This window comes from Nannobrachium achirus (assembly GCF_963921795.1).
Source record: "Nannobrachium achirus genome assembly, chromosome: 22".
Taxonomy (NCBI): domain Eukaryota; kingdom Metazoa; phylum Chordata; class Actinopteri; order Myctophiformes; family Myctophidae; genus Nannobrachium; species Nannobrachium achirus.
Window position 1 is genome coordinate 27,260,077 of NC_137829.1, and position 17,418 is coordinate 27,277,494.

Genomic DNA, 17,418 nt, shown 5'->3' on the forward strand with positions numbered 1-17,418 from the left:
GCAATATAACAGTTAACGCAGCTTTTAACATTTAGACAATACAGGGAAAATGTTCTTTGAGATTGTTGAACCCTTGACCTTAGGTCCCTTTATGACAGCATTATATGAGGCAATAACATTTCAATTGTCATAGAATGGCCAAACAATGCAAAAATATCCATCAAATATGTATTAGATTTTTATTTTTTCAATCATTTAAAACATACACGATGTCCAATATCTTAGCGATGAATGAGCAAGGGTTGATACTGGACTATAAACCAACAGCAATGTTAACACAAAATGAAATGTACATTTTAGACGATACCTAATCATGATTATTGATAAAACAGCAAATATCCAACATTCATTCCTTCTATAATACTGCTCTTTTAGGTTATAAAAATATTCGTATCTCAGAATATATGCCTACCTGTGCTAAGAAATGGGTCCTGACGATCACACTGCTTTTATTGCCATTCACACAAAATAACTGTGGTAATCATGTATATTACAATATAATATTGTGGCCTAGTAAAGTACCATTTTCCTTAAATCTGGAAGAAATTTACAAAGTGCAACATAGATAACGACTCAAAATAAACAATAAAAAAGGTGCAAATTATCTAGCCAATGTGTGGGCAGAGGGGGTGTACATGGCACATTTATGAAGTATCAATGGAGAGATAAGGGTCAAGTAATTTGTTGGCAAACGGAAAAGAAAATCTGAAAAACAGCAATCATTGGTAAAAGCGTTACAAGAATTTGGGACTTTGTCATTTACTTTGCTCATACAACAATTTATTCCAACCCTTCTCAGACACTTCAACCGTCTACTTTTCCCTATTCAATTCAACTGTATAATATACCAAAATGAGCTAGACAGGGAATTTACTACATGTATTTGGACATGGTGAGGCTTTACATGAAAGGTTGGTAGTTCTAGTTCAGTAGGATAGCTAAACTTAAATAACCCAGTACACTTGGCAGAGTAGGTGACCCCTCCCAGTAAAGTAAAACTATGCAGGTAAAGTGAATAAAATATCTTTCCAAATGTTGTTTATTTGTTCAATCATCCATGCTATTTTGGCATGGAAGTATAAAGTTTACATTGCCAAGATCTTTTTTCGTCTTTTTTTTTTTTTAAGTATTGCTGCTTATGAATTTTGTGGTTAGCGTTAACCCTAAACCCTAGCCGGGGGGTGGGGGCGGGACAGGCGAAATACAAATAAAACTTTTTAAAGCTGCTGCAACTATCCACACCATACATTGCAAAGATTCTAAGGCTGAATTAACACAAGTGACCAGGACTCAACATTCCTCCAGTCCTGTACTAGTACTAGTATGCTACAACGCATACTAGGTACATCAATTCATAGGAGTTATTTCTCATGCACATTCCATTTAAACTACAGAATCAATAGTAGCAGAGAAGTGCAGTTGGTCTCTTAACAGCTAACTGGCTTTATGCTATGGATTATGTCTTTAAGCAACATAGTCGTCTTCTATGAGAAGCCTAGAGTACTGTATGCATTTGTCGTATAACCAATGCCTAATTTATGCTCCATCGCACAATGGTGTCACACTTCAAAAATGGCAGACGCACAAGCTCACATGTTGCGGATGCCAATCGCTGTGTACTTGTTGGTCGGCTTTTTTTGCCGATGCCGTGGTGCCATGAAGTATGAATCAGGCTTAAGACCCTTTTCAACGCAATGTTATCACAAAACTCCAAATGAAAAGATATTGCTAGGCTCATCTCTAACACTGCACGAGCATCAAGTCCAAATTGTGCGTCTTCAGGTGGATATTTCTTCCAAATAGCATGATGCATACCTATACCATAAGTCTCATGCTACTGTCTTATGGCTACTTTGTTTCTAGTAAAAGGCATTTATATTTGAAGTGCAATTAAAGCTGATGTTGGTACGCTGAGGAAAGAGATGTACCACTGCAGCTCCCAGGAAGACTTGAGTCTTTTGAGGATGGGCAAAGCTAGTCAATGGCACTGAGTGAATGGACAAAACCCCACTTTATCTCACCACTCGAATACACTCAGCAAAAGGGATGAGGGAAAGTCCAACAAACCATCACAACTGGAGATCTCATGGAACTGGGGCTGGAAACATAGTCCAGTGTTTACAACTGGAGAGGGTTTGAGCGATCCAGCTTTTTACATTCTATTATCCTCTACTGTACATTGCAATGACAGCCATAGAATAAGAGTTTGGGGGACGGGGATCAAAGAGTATTTAAGTAACACAAAAATAAATCAACACTGAAACAAGATAGGACAGCCATTTTCATTCAATGGATTAATGGTCCTTAAAGTTTTACAACAGGAGAAATCAAAGACTGATATACAAAAGAACAGCTAATAAAGGCAAGGCAATCTCAACTGTGGCCATTTAAGTCACTCAAAATATTTACGTTTTAACCAGTATCTACAGTTCTCATTTGGCCATTTGTACACAGTGATTCCTCTACACGCCATTATTTCTCATATCTGTAAAAATGAACGTATTTACAAGGCTATACAGCCACCCAATAGAGCTCTTTCCATCTCCCAGAGGACCCAATCAGCTTGAAGCAGGATACCTGAGTTTTCAATAGAATGCGTCAATCTACTCAAATCTCCACTGTACATTTCACAGGATATTGCGCACAGCCCCACACGAGTGCGCGCACATGCACACAAACACACACACGCGCACACACACACACACACACACACACACACACACACACACGAAAGTTAAGATACCTTCTCTAAAAGGTCGCCTGGAGGAAACCTTTGAGAATAAGCCACGTCAAATTTGTAGTCTTTGCAGCAAAATATTTAAATCTCCTTTCTTAAATAAAAACACTGGTGAAGGAAGTATTCAGACGAGACATCTTACAGCAGGTGGCGGTCAGGGAGCTGTGCGACTGGCCACTGACTGTCCTGGACATCCGCTGTGTGTTTGCGTAGAAATAGAGATTAAGTAGGCCAGGATTTGCTTCAGGCGAATGAGTTATGGAGACTGTCCTGGGAGACTTCATCTCGGCTGTGGATGTCAGAGGCAATGACCCGACTGCTGCCATCAAGGTGTGTTTGGGAGGAGTGGGGAGGGGGTAGCAGAAACGGCCAAGGCTTTTCTCACTGAGAAGAGGCAGCTCTGGGCAGAGAAAACCTGATAAATGGAAAGGAATACTTCTTAAAGGCCAAGTGTTAAATCAGAATGTCTGTGGAGTGCAGCGAAAGAATTTTCTTATCGTAAGGTTGTGGCAAGCAATTATGGGGAATCCCCATTACCTCTGAAGTCTCTGCACCATTTCAGTCACCAGGGAATCGCAGATCCCTGGACACGCTTCCTCTGCCAGCAAAATAGCCTTTCTCAGCTCCTCTGAAGCTTCTGGTTTGCCATTGCTGGCCTCACTCTTCTCTTTCAACTGCGAGGAGAGAGACATTGAGGAGACATCACTTATATGATTTCCGGACTGCAAAAACTGTGTGTGTGTGTGTGTGTGTGTGTGTGTGTGTGTGTGTGTGTGTGTGTGTGTGTGTGTGTGTGTGGTGTGGTTTGTGACAATGACCTTTAGAATGAAAAGCAGACTCAATTCTTCTGAGACCATGTGAGAGTGAAACTGTGTCCAAATAGTCTTGCGGTTGGCAACTTTAAAATATTTTTTAAACACCGATTTAGATATTTTAGTAAATTGGCAAAACATGACAAAATGCACTCACTTCAGAAAATAGAGGCGAAAAGATTGTTGTCAAGCTTTGAGATGAAGGCCTCTTTGGACTGTCTTGCACCTGAAGAAAACAAATGTGTATAGATAACATAGGCATTAACCACTTAAACCTTGTATACTTTGTTGTATGTTAAACTTGGTCAAACCACCGCAGCAATCCATGTTAGGGATGCTAGGGTTCATGTGGTTAAACTACTGTACATTTGTATTATGAGGTGTGCTTCTTCGTATGTAGAACTCCTTATTTTTCATCTACATCATGTTGTGGTGTACCTGGTTATTCTCCAGCCCAGCCAGCTGCGCTGTTCCATTCGGAACCTTCTTGGGGTCTTTCTCCCTAATGGTGTTGAAGATCCAGTCATCATTACCGGAGTCTTTGCCTCCAGACGCTTGGCCATCTTGTTCCCTACATTAACACAGATTGACAGCAACCTCGCTGGTCAAGATTTCCCTATGAAACATTGTCATGTCTTGATCTTCATATTGTATTATTGTACCAGACCAACTTACGAGTCAGATTCATCCGAGCTGGATTCTTCCCGAGACTGTTCCGCCTTCCACCTCTTATATTTGTCAACCAGCTCTGATAGGTAGGATGTCTTTTTGGCGTGCCTTACAATCAGCTTATGTTTCAACAGCTCTTTGGCAGTTGGCCTCTGGAGAGATACAAAACAAAACCGACATTCAATGGCAACAAGACAGCAGCCTTTCCCCAATGCAAGAGGCTATATACTCAAGGACGGCAATTGAGAATAAGAGAACGCGACTCTTGAACTTACAAAGCTGGGCTCCTTATTTAAGCATGCTTCTATAAACTCTTTGAGAGGTTTGCTGTAGTTTCCTTCCAGTGTGGGTGGGTTGTTCTTTGGGATGAGGAATAAGACCTTCATGGGATGCAGCTCAGAGTGGGGCGGTTCTCCTTTAGCCAGTTCTATTGCAGTGATGCCCAATGACCAGATATCTGCCTGTAACCATTTGGACAAAAGAAACTTGAATTACATGTTTTTTTCTTTTTTTAAAGAAATTACTTTGAACCACCAGTTGTTCTGGCGGCGGCGCCGGTTCGATTCCCGATCCGGGCGACCTTTGCCGTGTGTCACTCCCCATCTCTCCCGCATTTCCTGTCAGTCTACTGTCCTATCAATAAAGGCATAAAAGCAAAAAAAATAAAGAGTTGTTCCGATACCAGTATCGGAAAAGCTACCGATAATGCCTAAAATGCTGGCGCTGGTATGGGTGAGTAGAGTAGTCTATGCCATTCCGAAACCACATCATTTATCACATGATGATATTTCATTCACAGTAACATTTTGAACGTGTTGATGTTGATGTTGCAAGACATTATTAGTTAACTAAGATCAGTGGTTCTCAAATGATTTAATTTCAGGGAACAACATTACTCAGAGTGTACAATTGGTACCAAATGGACCCGTAAGAGTCCATTTGGAACCCCCTAAAGGAACACTGAGGGTCCCTGGAGCCCAATTTGAGCTGTCCTATTATTTTACACACTGGTATCGGATCGGTACTCTGTAATGACGCAAATTATGGGTATTGGAATCGGTATTGGGAAGGAAATACTGGTATCGGAAAATCTCCAATAAAAAAAGACTGGCAGGCCAGAGTAGTGTGGTTCAGCAAGAGTAGTGTGGTTCAGCAGATAAGCTGCATAGTGACTCATGTCATGACTGTTCCTAATATACTGTATACACATTTCTCCAATCCGATCCACTTTATTTATATATTTTTTTTCAAACACATTTCTAGTATGTGTACTATCTAGAAAGTAGCTCAAAATGTTATTACAAAAAAGGTCAGACACCACACAAAATATTGAATGTTAGCATTCAAAAGAGCAGCAAAAAACACATTTGTACAAACCATCGTTAATAGTATAGATCAGAAAGTACTTAAAGGACAAGTCCGGACTAATAACTTTTTCCTACTTATATTGATCTCTAATGACTGGCCGTGGGGTCTATTGGGGTCTATTTGCAGAATAGTCCGTGTCGTCCAGTTTCTCCAGCAGCACCCATAGCATAGTCGAGCCCTTAAGCATATACTGTAGCTACTTACGCTATCTTTTGCGGTCAAAAGATTTCATGAATCCGTTACATATTGTGGGACAACCAAGACATGGATGCGTGTGTAATGACAACTAATACCATTATCACCAGTAAGACTCCCTAATCGGGAGATAAGCGACCGTTGGTCGCTTAACTCCACAAATAGGCCAAAAGTTTGTTTTACCAATTATTACACTCTATGTGAACATTTACATCAACAAATCCCAAGTACAGGGCATCATCTGGGATACAATCCCTTTTATGCCCATATATGGAGATCCCTAACATAATCCCTTTCATGCCCATATATGGAGATCCCTAACAGAATCCCTTTTATGCCCATATATGGAGATCCCTAACAGCATCCCTTTTATGCCCATATATGGAGATCACTAACAGCTAACAGAATCCCTTTTATGCCCATATATGGAGATCCCTAACAGAATCCCTTTTATGCCCATATATGGAGATCCCTAACAGAATCCCTTTTATGCCCATATATGGAGATCCCTAACAGAATCCCTTTTATGCCCAGTTGGTTGCTAGGGTAAAAAAACATGGTTGCTATGGTAAACAGTTGGTTGCTAGGGTAAACAGTTGGTTGCTAGGGTAAAACCATGGTTGCTAAGGTGGTTGCTAACGTACACTAACAGACCAGCAACAACAGACTGTTGCCACAGCAACGTACACAAAGGTTTGTGTACACATGTGGTGTGATGTCATACTGAAGATATATGACATCACACCGTACACAAACAAAGGTGTGACGTGTGACGGACGGACGGACGGACGGCCGGTGGAGGTTTTCATAGTAAACTGCTCCCTGACGGTCGCAATTACACACACATGCATGCCTTGGTTGTCCCACAATATACCGTATTGGCCCGAATATAGGACGATATTTGATTCTATAAAACACATCCCCAAAATATGGGGTCGTATTATAATCGGGGACTCTTTCAGGACCTTTCCCTGCTCTCGTCACAGCCCCCGCAAGCTCCTACGGTAATTACACTACATGATGTGCAGCGAAATTTGGACGTCGGCTCACTTCACCTCCCGTTTGGCAAAGTCGGATGGCTTGACTCCAGTGACATTTTCCATTGTCATTATACACCGCGACACTATTACGGTAAATGCATTGAATTTACGCGTGCGTTGAGTTTAATCCAAGTTTAATCCAAACAGCAACTGAAGCAACTGCCTAGCTGTTTACAGTGGATCGGCTATCGCTTTCTTGCGTCTGGCGCACAGTGTAGAGAAATGAGCAAAGAGACACTGATCTGCGGCCGCTAAGCTTGATGGGAAATGTGTTTTTTATTCCCCAGCGAGGCTAAAGACCTCTGTGAGTAATGGACTGTAGTCTATTGTGATACACATTATGAGGAGCCGATTTTCACATTCTGAATTGTGAATGTTTGACTTTTGACTAAAATGACCAGTTATCAAGCTAAAAAATATATAGTTCTAACAATCAAGTAAGACCTTCATGAAATAGCTAAAATTAATAGTGGTTCGAATAATCATTTTTGAGAATAAAAATCTAATATTAAATCTATTATTTTTTAATTGCGATTGTTTTTTATTAATTACTTTCTGTTGCAAAGACTATATTGTCATCCATGCCCAAAGTAACCACATTTTAGAGGATAGCCTACCGACTACCTAGTATGGGTGTAATATTTATTTATTCTCTTCTGCATTAGCATTGCTATTGCCAGGACCATAGAGGCATAGAGGAACTATAGTTCAGGACACAGTTTCTGTCAGGAACGAATGTGGGACCGGACCATCCACCTAGCAGCAGTAGCAGGAGGGAAGCTAAGCTATTCCCCCAGGCTCTGTATGAGGTGGCCACTGGCCAGACCATGTACACATCGTTTTATAATAGTAGTAATGACTACTCCCGCCGCTCTGCTGCCACTCGCGACTGTTATTCCGCGGCCGTCAGAAAAGTCCGCGAATGGCCGAGAAATCCGCGGGTGGTCGCGAGTTCCGCGATAAATTCCGTGATCGCGGAATCGCGGATTCCTGGGGGGACTAGTTAATGCAATACAATACAGCAGAATCTTATCTCTGTATGAGCTTTTCTATGATAATTTTACAATAAAAATGTTTTTCTTTATATAATATTTTGTCTTCAACATTTTTTTTTTTTCCAAAATGATATTTGAAAAATATAATCAGAGTCGTCCTATATTCAGGCCACTTACGGGGTAAGTGGGGGGTTAAAAGGCTATATGTTATTTTAGTTCGGGTTTGTCCTTTAACTTCTAAAAGCAATTCAGCAAATGCAAAGCAGTTATTTGAAAGACCTAAATTATGTCACCCAAATGTCATATTACAAATGACAAATACTAATCTAAATGATCTAAATGGGTTAAACGGCACACATGCCACACAAGCCAAATGATGAGTGCTGTTATTGACAACTTCCAGCAGCACAATCATTGACAACTTCCAAGCGCAAGGTCTTAAATGTTACCGTCCCTCCTTCCCCATATCTCTGCACAGGATAAAATAACACACAACATTCCTGACCTTGAGTGCCATAATGAGACCGAGTCTGAGGTAAATCTGACCTTTGAGTCATAGGCGGACTGCTTTATGACTTCAGGTGCCATCCAGAAAGGGGTGCCTACAAACGTATTCCTCTTTATCTGTGTGTCCGTCAGCTGGCCTGCAACTCCAAAGTCCGCCAGCTTCACATCCCCTTGTTCAGACAGCAGCACGTTGGCCGCTGAAAATGATACAAAAGCGCACACCGCTATTCTATTTGACTGACACGAAAATAAGCACTCTGCTCAGCTCAGTATGCTGAATGTGAAGTACTGGAGGGTACATGGTACATTTTGTACATTTGTACACGGTACAGAAATTGATTTGTCGAGCAATGAAGACTGCATCTTGGCAATTCTTGTAGCTTGATGTAAGTGAGGGGACACATGGCTAGTTTAGGAAGTGTACAGATGGTGAAGACTGGTGCCAACGTACTGTATATTACTGACTCACTTCCACAGAACCAATAGCAACACGTAGAGCAGGGTAACAGGGGAAAATAAAATGGTGACCGCTTGGTCGACTGATAAGGCAGCAGAGTATAATAAAATAAAGAAGGATATAATATGTCATAATACCTTTGATGTCTCTGTGAATTTTCTTTTCAGAATGGAGGTACTCGAGGCCTTTTAGTATCTCTCTAAGAATCGTGGCAATCTGGGTTTCATCCAGGGCACCTGGTTCCAACTAGAACATGGGATATGTTCATGTCAAGTCACGGTTACAAATGTTAAAAAATATTTTTAACAAGATTCTCAGTCTATTTGGATTATTTCATTGTAAACATACCAAATCTAGAGCCGATCCTCCGCCCAAATATTCCATAATAATCCATAATTTGGTATCCTGGAAAAAAGGATTTGAATGAGTTTAAATGATCAGACAGACATACTGTATGTTGATTTAACACACGTTCTGTAAAAACAAGGTATTCTAATATCAGAACAGACAGAGGGCACATATTGAGTAGTCAAATGTTACATACATACATCGTTAAATTAATCAAACGGACAGTTGGCTTATGTATAGGTGATTAATGCCAAGTCATTCATACTTAGAATTCATGTACTTTTGAAAAGAAAATGAATCACTGCTTTGAATTGCTGCAATGATCTGTGGCGTATTGCATCATATGTCAGAGATGGCGTAAGCAGTTTAGCTACGGAATGATGATTATCACCTTGCAAAAAGCACACTTCAAACCGAAGGAAATTGGTAAAACCAGAATATGTCTACTATTGGCAACTGTAAACAAAGGTCTTTGTGGAGTTAAATGTCCATTCCAAAAATGAAAATAACAAACTAAGTACATAGTTTATTTTGGGTAAAATCTCCCTTTCCCTCTTTGGGTCTTTAGGAATGGAAACAAGTGAAAGAAGAACAGCTCTCAGTGTCATCCAACTACAATACAAAGAATGCTCTGGTTAATAATGCATTGGAGAGTAGTGAACAACAAGAGATAGATTAGCATATATCAAGCAAGGAGTAAGCCAAGTTCATCCTTTTAGATGGTTGATCATGGAGGACAGGGTGCGGCTGAGTTAAGAAGGCCACATTGCCACAGGCTTCCTTTTAGTCAGAATTACGTCTGCAGCACAGAGAGTGAACAACATGGTACAGCTGGCAGACTTGGTAATGTCACGCTGTGACACAGTGTGACAGTGTCAACAATATCTAATTGTATTTATATTTAATCTACAGACTGAGTGCCAATGGTGGAATGAACCCTGTCACTAAATGCCTTTGAGTGATGCTGTAAAGGTCACCTGTCGGAAGCTATAACACAAGTATCTGAGGGTGGTGCTCAGAAGAAGCCTAGCAGTGTTGCACCTGCCACGTGCTCCACTCCGAGTGTGTGTGTGTGTGTGTGTGTGTGTGTGTGTGTGTGTGTGCGTGCGTGTGTGTGTGCGAGAGAGAACACATACCAAAATATAAAAATGCTATGCATGTATTATACACTCACAAGTCTGAAGTCACAATGCAGTACTTCAGCTGACAAAACCACTAACTCTTTCCTCACCGCTGCTATTCAGTCTGTAAATAGGCAAGCCCCATTACATCTATTTGCAAGATATGCTTGGTGATGAGTTGGTCAGCACAGCCTTCACACGCGGCCGGAAATAACCATACTTTTCACAGTTTTACTTTGTCAGTGTGAAATTGCGTACAATGTTGTGTTTGTGTGTGTAGTATGTGATGCCAAGCCCGTTTTATTTTTGTCCACTGGCAAAGAAATAATCATGGCCAGTCGTAAACTTGCATGACAAAGATTAAAACATTTCCTCCTCGACATAAAATGGGTAAAACTTGTGTACAGCCTAGGAGTGGGCGATATAGAAAAATACAATATCACAATATTTTTCCAAGCTGTATCACGATACACAATCTTATCACGATTCTTTTTCATGTTGGTTTTTATGGTAATTTTTAAGTTACTTAACAGTACAACCACCTACCGTACAAGGTAACAAATACTAAAAGAAAAAGGAGTAACAGACCATTTAGACCAGTGGTCCTCAATGTGGGGTCCAGGGACTCTGGGTTCTTTTTGAGAGGTCTAAATTGATGCTTACAAGTATGTAACTCGTGACAGTATACAAATGAAACCAAATGCTATCAGAGTTAAGGGGAGACCTTGACATTTTAAAGTTTGAGAACTACTGATTTAGACAAAAATGCAGGTTTAAATGAATTCTGCAATCAATCTCTGTATTAACGATTCAACAGGATTCTGTATAAGGCTGCCTCATTGTATCACGATATATACGATATCTCTGAAAAGGCATATCGTGGATACATTATATCGTCTCAACGATATTTATCACCATATCGCCCATCCCTAGTACAGCCAGATACTCGAGTTTACATTGAAGCTTACCTTGAGATAGGATCCATAGTACTTTGTTACAAAGGGGCTGTCGCATTGGCTAAGCACAGTGATTTCCTGCTGAATGTCCTCGATTTCATCTTCTGCTTCCTCCAGGTCAATGATTTTAATTGCCACAACTTTCTGAGTCCGATTGTCAATGCCTTTAAATACCTCTCCAAAAGAGCCCTTTCCTATCCTTTCCAGTTTGGTGAAAAACTCCTCTGGGTCAGCTTTGAAATTCTGTATGGAATAAGGGAGAGAAAGAAAGAAAGAGAGAAACAACTATTACTATTTTACTGTACATCACCAGGACACAGACAGTGCAGCATTGATCCACCTGCTGAAGTGGTTTATAGTCTTAAAAAGGGGCCCAATACTATGTTGGTTCATATGGAGAGAAATAGGGACAATAATTCAACCAAACACACCCACACATAATTGAAAATAAACAGTAGTTCATGTGGCATACATACAGAAACAAGCCTAGATCCAGACTCTGCATACAGCAGGCCAACATGCCTCTTATGTGTGATCTAATCTGTTCTGTTCTGATGGCAGCAGGTCTGGTAAACAGGATGTTGGGTTATTCTTTCAAAAACTAATCAAATGTTATGATTTGAATGTCCTGCTAATGCAAACTATGAAATAACAATGGACTTTCTCGATTTCACTTCTCTTGAGAGACTTGAATGTATGTTAATTCTAAATGCATAGCAAGAGTGAAGAGCTCAGGTTATTTAGCCTAAATAAAATAGATTTATGGAGGCAGGCAACAGAGTAGGAAATGGCACAATTGGGGAAACAAATAGCTAAATCTGACCAAATTAGTGCATTTCAGCCTCCCGTCTCTGTGGGCCGTTTGATTTCAGTAAACTCACCCAGTAAAACATTGAAATGCCTGCACTTTGCTTGCTTCTAAGGTAAGGAAGATGCATGAATTTCAGTGTCGAGTTAGCCACAGAAGCAAGACAAGGAAATGGGATAATGGCATATCGCAGGCCATTTGCAGGGTGAGTGATTGTTGCACATGCGTGTTTCAACAAAGCAGAGACAGTCAGTCAGTTACAGAAATGTGCATGTTATAGCCCCAAGGGCCCCCTTTTTATGTGACAAAGGTACATCACCTCATGCAAGTCAATAACCTATACTATAGACACTGGGATTAGGGCAATATGCCCGAAATAAACAATGCTTACAAATGGATCTTATACTATTGGTATATCCTGGCTCAGGCTATCATCTACTCTTATGATCATCAGGAATGGTATGGGCTAATGAGGAATGTGATATACTAGTAGGCCGTCATGGCTTTGATGTTGTGCCCAAACGTCAGAGTCAATAACATCATCCATGCTCCTGAGAAATTCAAGCAGTTTGTGTGGAATTTAAATCCATTACCCATAATAATCACAGACAGCCAAGCTCAGGGCTGCTAATCCTAAGACTTTCATTTCTTGCCTTGTTGACAAACAAAGTAGTCATTTTTGTGTTGCAGTAGGACTAGTAACATTCACTGCTACGTCTGAGGCCACGCCGGTCTATATTCCAGATAAAACAAATGTGGTTTATTTTTCCCGGATGAATGTTTTTGCTTAGGAGATAAGGCAGTCAAATGATCATACTTCCACAGTGAAAGAAAATGACGACCAAGTGGAGCCACAATAAAGATAATATTGCACTACAAACTTAAGGACTCCACCCTGTTCATTATCAATTTAATCTGAAATGAATAAACAAAACAAATAATCCATGGCTAATTTTAACTATTTCAGAATACACCAGATAGCTCTGTCTGTGCTTGGACCATGTACCGTGGGCTGGCCCAGGCCCACTACATTCATATCTCCCCAGAGAATGATTTCCTGTAAGGCTGCTAATGCATGGCTGGTAGAGTTATATGGGAAGGCACGGAGCAGAGGCCGCTCCTAAAAAAAAGAACGAGAGGCAGAGAGGGACTGCTGAATTTTGATAGTAAGGGGGACTTTAGATTAGAACAAAGACCGGGAGATGGGAGAGCGGTGCAGAATAAAGCAGAACAGAAACAGCAGAACCAAACGGCTGTCATAACACCAATGTGGTTATTCATCCAGGTGAAAATGACCACGTTGAGTCGGAGCTCTCTAAAAACAATGGAGAACAACAACAGCGCCACAGCGACCACGGATACACATGTTGGGAACCCACTTGCCGTTTTCCCAGTCAGCAGGTTTACAGCGGCAACTGGCCTAAAGCTCAGTGAACCTCCTCTAAAAGCATGCGTTTGATCCTCTTCAATCTATCCGTCAACCGTGGTCTACTGTCTAGAGCCCGACCGATGCCAGATTTTTGGGTCTGATGCCGATCCCGACTTCGGAGACTCTTAGACCACAGATTAGATTAGATGTTTTGACTTATATTTTGTGTTTTGGTAAAGAATTTCTAAGCTTTACTAATCCATAAAAATACATTAAAAAAATGCTTCTTTTTTAGAAGAATTGTATTGTTATAAGCAAACAAATAAATAAATAAACTCTATCAGAACATTTCCAAAATAACCGATCTACAAGCTAGAAACACGACAAGTTGTGAGTTTGTTGATCTGCTATTTTTGAAAATGTTACATTTTTCACCTAATAATTGGGAGCATCAGCGGCTCAGGGGTAGAGCAGCCGGATGGGAACCTCGAGGTTCCCAGTTCAATCCTCCCGATGTGCAGGTTGGTGCCTTTGCATGGTTTCCTCTGCCATCGGTGTATGAATGTGTGTGTGTGAATGGGTGATTGTAAAGCACAATCTATGTAAAGCGCTTTGGATAAAAGCGCTATATGCACCATTTACAAGAGTTTGCACACTGTAGCTACATTTTGCATATTTATTTTTGGTACCACCTGAGTGGGCTGAGCGACGTGTACACTGCTCCTCTTCAGACGTTTTGAGCAGTGTGCTCAAAAACTTTTATTTTGTCTATGTTTTTTTAAGTTCAGCAACTGCCTTTAAATGGAAAATGGATGTGCTCCTATTCTGATCCTCACCTATAATAATTGGTGGACGAATCGGCTGCATAATTGCCGATACCGGTGTCATCAAAAAAGTATAAAAAAGGGTTCCACTACTGTCATCCATTCCACACCCTGGACGTCGAGGCTTATCACCAGCTCCCCCCTCCTAGTCTACTCCTCTCCATGGTTAGAAGCTGGCATCCACACCAAACCCCTCATCTGGCTGTGAGTGTCCCCAATTTAAAAATCCAGCATTCAAGAGAGACTGACACTGTGCAATCAAACTCAAGCATGTTGCAGTTCATGCAGCTCAAGACTATAACGCCAGTATGCCACCCCAACAGCTTGTCAGTCATACATCCATGATGTGTGAAGGGGGAATGAGAATGACCAAGTGACCTACTTGTTCATCATGTCTTGGCTGTGCGATCAAAATGTCTGGTTCAGCAGACTGAAGTTGATTAGCATTTCAAATGACACTGCAGCAGCACGTTATTACAGTGATGATGAACTCCAATAACCCTAAACTTAATGTTGAAATTGACATTGAGAACTTGTGATTTGTCTAATGAGAGAGTAGTGCTTAACCACTTTAATTAGTATCCCTAGTGTCTCAAATCGGCTATTTTTGGCTAAGATATTATCTAATAGAGCCCTTGTGAATCCGGTCAACAAAGTGTAGGGTGTAAGTGGCTAATTGACAAATTAAATTAAATTAAATTGATATGTTGATATTGAAAATACCCACTGGGACAATACTGTAGTGATTACAAATGCTACAATTTGTAACTGATGCATTGCCTTATGAAAGTTAACAGCAATGATTGTCAGTTTGACTGTTGTGCAAACAAGTGTGTCTGTGGCATAACATCCTGTCTTTACTTACTGAAGGAAAGCAAAGACAGGCCTATTTAAACCACAAACCATCTCTAAATAGCCCTGATACAGGGAAGGGCTGTGTGTGCTTGTATGATGACTGGCGAAGAAATCAGCTCTTATCCGTTTCCATTAATTAATCAAGACATGATTTCTATTAGCTTTTGATGTCGGCCCAGTTGGTAAAACACTCGGGATGGTGGTGAAATAGCCAGAATGTTTAACTTACCTGTATCCCAGTCAGTCCACTCTGGACAGGGGAGTGAGCCATGGTGTCAAATCAGCAAAGATGACGCCTCAATTCAGTTTTCCTAATCACAGGCAAATGGCTGTATAGTTAGTTGAACGCAGGCTGGATACAGTAGTTTAGCACTTTGGTGCAAACGGGAAGCTTGGCGTAGCCAATACTTTTAAAACAGACCCGGTCTCGGTCGATTTCAAAACATTTGCTACAGACAGTTAGCCTGTGTACCTCGAACAGCTAAATGTCTCTCCTCCTCTCACTCTTCTTCCGCAGATAAGACTCTCTCACAGTTAAGCTAACGTTAGCTAGCAGCTAGCTAAACGTTTAGCTAAAATAACTGTCGCAGAAGCGCTCTGCTTGTTTCGCCGCTCTTTTCAACGTCTAAATAAATTGCCGGAGAAACGTTCGCGTCAGAGAGCAAAACGTGCGGCGCTGTACAGTTGAGTCGTTTTGTTGTTGTTCTACTACCCTCATCACTTTTCTCTGTAACACGACGCCATCTTGACCGCTGTCACTCTCATTTTTGGTGACGACCAATCAGGACGGAGGAAAAAACAACAGCGCACGTGTCGTCATCGGATCGCCAACAAAAAGTGTCACTTAAAAAATAACCATTTACTTTTACAGTTGTCATCGTTTCGAGTCGTTTAGAGTTTACTAGGTTTACATTTCAGCTCTATTCAAGATGATGTAATAGTGTATTTAACATTAGTCTTGTTTCTGAATTGACTTGTGTCCTGTCAAGTCAAACTATTATTGATTTCAGGAAGATCATGTGATACTTTTTTTTTTTTTTTTTTTTTAAGTAGCCTAATACTACATTTGATTGCTATTCAAGATTATATTCTTGCATGTCATTATAGAATAGCCTATTGTCTTTTAACTAGTCTTGTGTCTTCGATTTCAAGTCCACATAAGTTGCTCTTCCCCAATTTTGACAGGTAAAGGCAGAAGTAAAAAAAAAAACAGATGGGGAAAAATCACACCCAGTGTGAAGTGAGCGAGTGGTGTCTTTGAGTAGTTCATTTCATTAATATGTTAGTTGTTACAGTCAGTTTGGGTAACTCAGTGAGATTGGGGTAAGAGCGCTCGTTTTGTCGTTCACCACACACCCCTACCACCACCTGGATCAATTCACTTAAATTGATAGTCTCTTATTAGCGCACCTGTGTAATTCTGCGTATTCACCATGAGATGGCGACAACAGCCATCACTTGTGTATTCGCTGACGTCTCTTGTTATATATTGAAATTCTTTATTTAGGATTAACCCCTTGAGATGAACCATCTCGTTTTCAAGGAGCTCCTTCTACAAAATACACTTTTTTCACATTTAGACAAGAAGTGTACAGACAATTCGATCAACATACAAAACAAACAGAACAGTAAACAAAACAGTAAACAAAACAAAACAAAACATACACAACAAACAGCCACAAAAGTACACATATAGCACATATATAATCATTTCGTTATAGATCTATTGTAGTGATGAATGAGCAAAACATGATGATTAGTTAAAACATGAACAGGTGGTCTCAAAGTGAGAGGACAGTGTGGTTTTAAACAGTTTAAAAGATGTTATTGAACGGATATGAACAGGTAGGTTGTTCCAATCTGAAGGAGCTTTGAACATAAATGATTTTTTAGCAACTGATGTCGACACAACCGGAACTTCAAAATAAATCTGTGAACAATGTCTTAGCTGATGTGTGGTAGTCAAACGTTCGAAATATTGTTTTAAGTACTGTGGATAATGAAAGTGATAACATTTAAAAATGAACTGCAGCCAGTGTTGCTGTCTTCTTAATGTGGGAGATGGTATATTGAGAGTTTCATACAGGGTGCAGTGGTGGGTCATATATGGAGAATCAAGAGCAAATCTGCATAAACGGTTATAAACTGAGTTAAGTGGAAGAAGGTTTGTTTTGGGAGCCGTTTGATAGACCACATCAGCATAATCAAGAATTGGAAGTATGAGTTGTTGAACAAGTTTCTTTCTGACTGTATGTGTAAAGCATTTTTTGTTACGGTAGAGGACACCAGTGCTAAAGTTGATTTTTCTAATGATGTGATCGATATGACATTTAAATGATAGACATGAATCAAGCCAG

General features: G+C 40.4%; 1 protein-coding gene across 3 annotated transcripts; it reads right to left on the bottom strand.

Annotated features, from left to right (window-relative positions):
- Positions 1-246: 246 nt before the first annotated feature.
- On the bottom strand, positions 247-15,808 carry stk24a (serine/threonine kinase 24a; the record flags this gene model as incomplete). Of its 3 annotated transcripts, XM_080753735.1 has the most annotated exons (12): positions 15,534-15,808; positions 15,291-15,372; positions 11,218-11,448; positions 9,129-9,185; positions 8,918-9,026; positions 8,363-8,520; positions 4,494-4,679; positions 4,225-4,370; positions 3,988-4,120; positions 3,707-3,775; positions 3,275-3,411; positions 247-3,152 (listed from the first exon to the last, which is right to left on the bottom strand). In XM_080753735.1, exons 2-12 carry the CDS (start codon positions 15,330-15,332, stop codon positions 3,119-3,121), a joined length of 1,302 nt encoding a protein of 433 aa, XP_080609861.1. In that variant the 5' UTR covers positions 15,333-15,372; positions 15,534-15,808. The 3 variants fall into 3 exon arrangements, with proteins under 3 accessions (XP_080609861.1, XP_080609860.1, XP_080609862.1); XM_080753734.1 differs by having other exon boundaries at positions 15,291-15,808; XM_080753736.1 differs by lacking the exon at positions 247-3,152 and having other exon boundaries at positions 3,271-3,411; positions 15,291-15,808.
- Between the last annotated feature and the right edge of the window lie 1,610 nt (positions 15,809-17,418).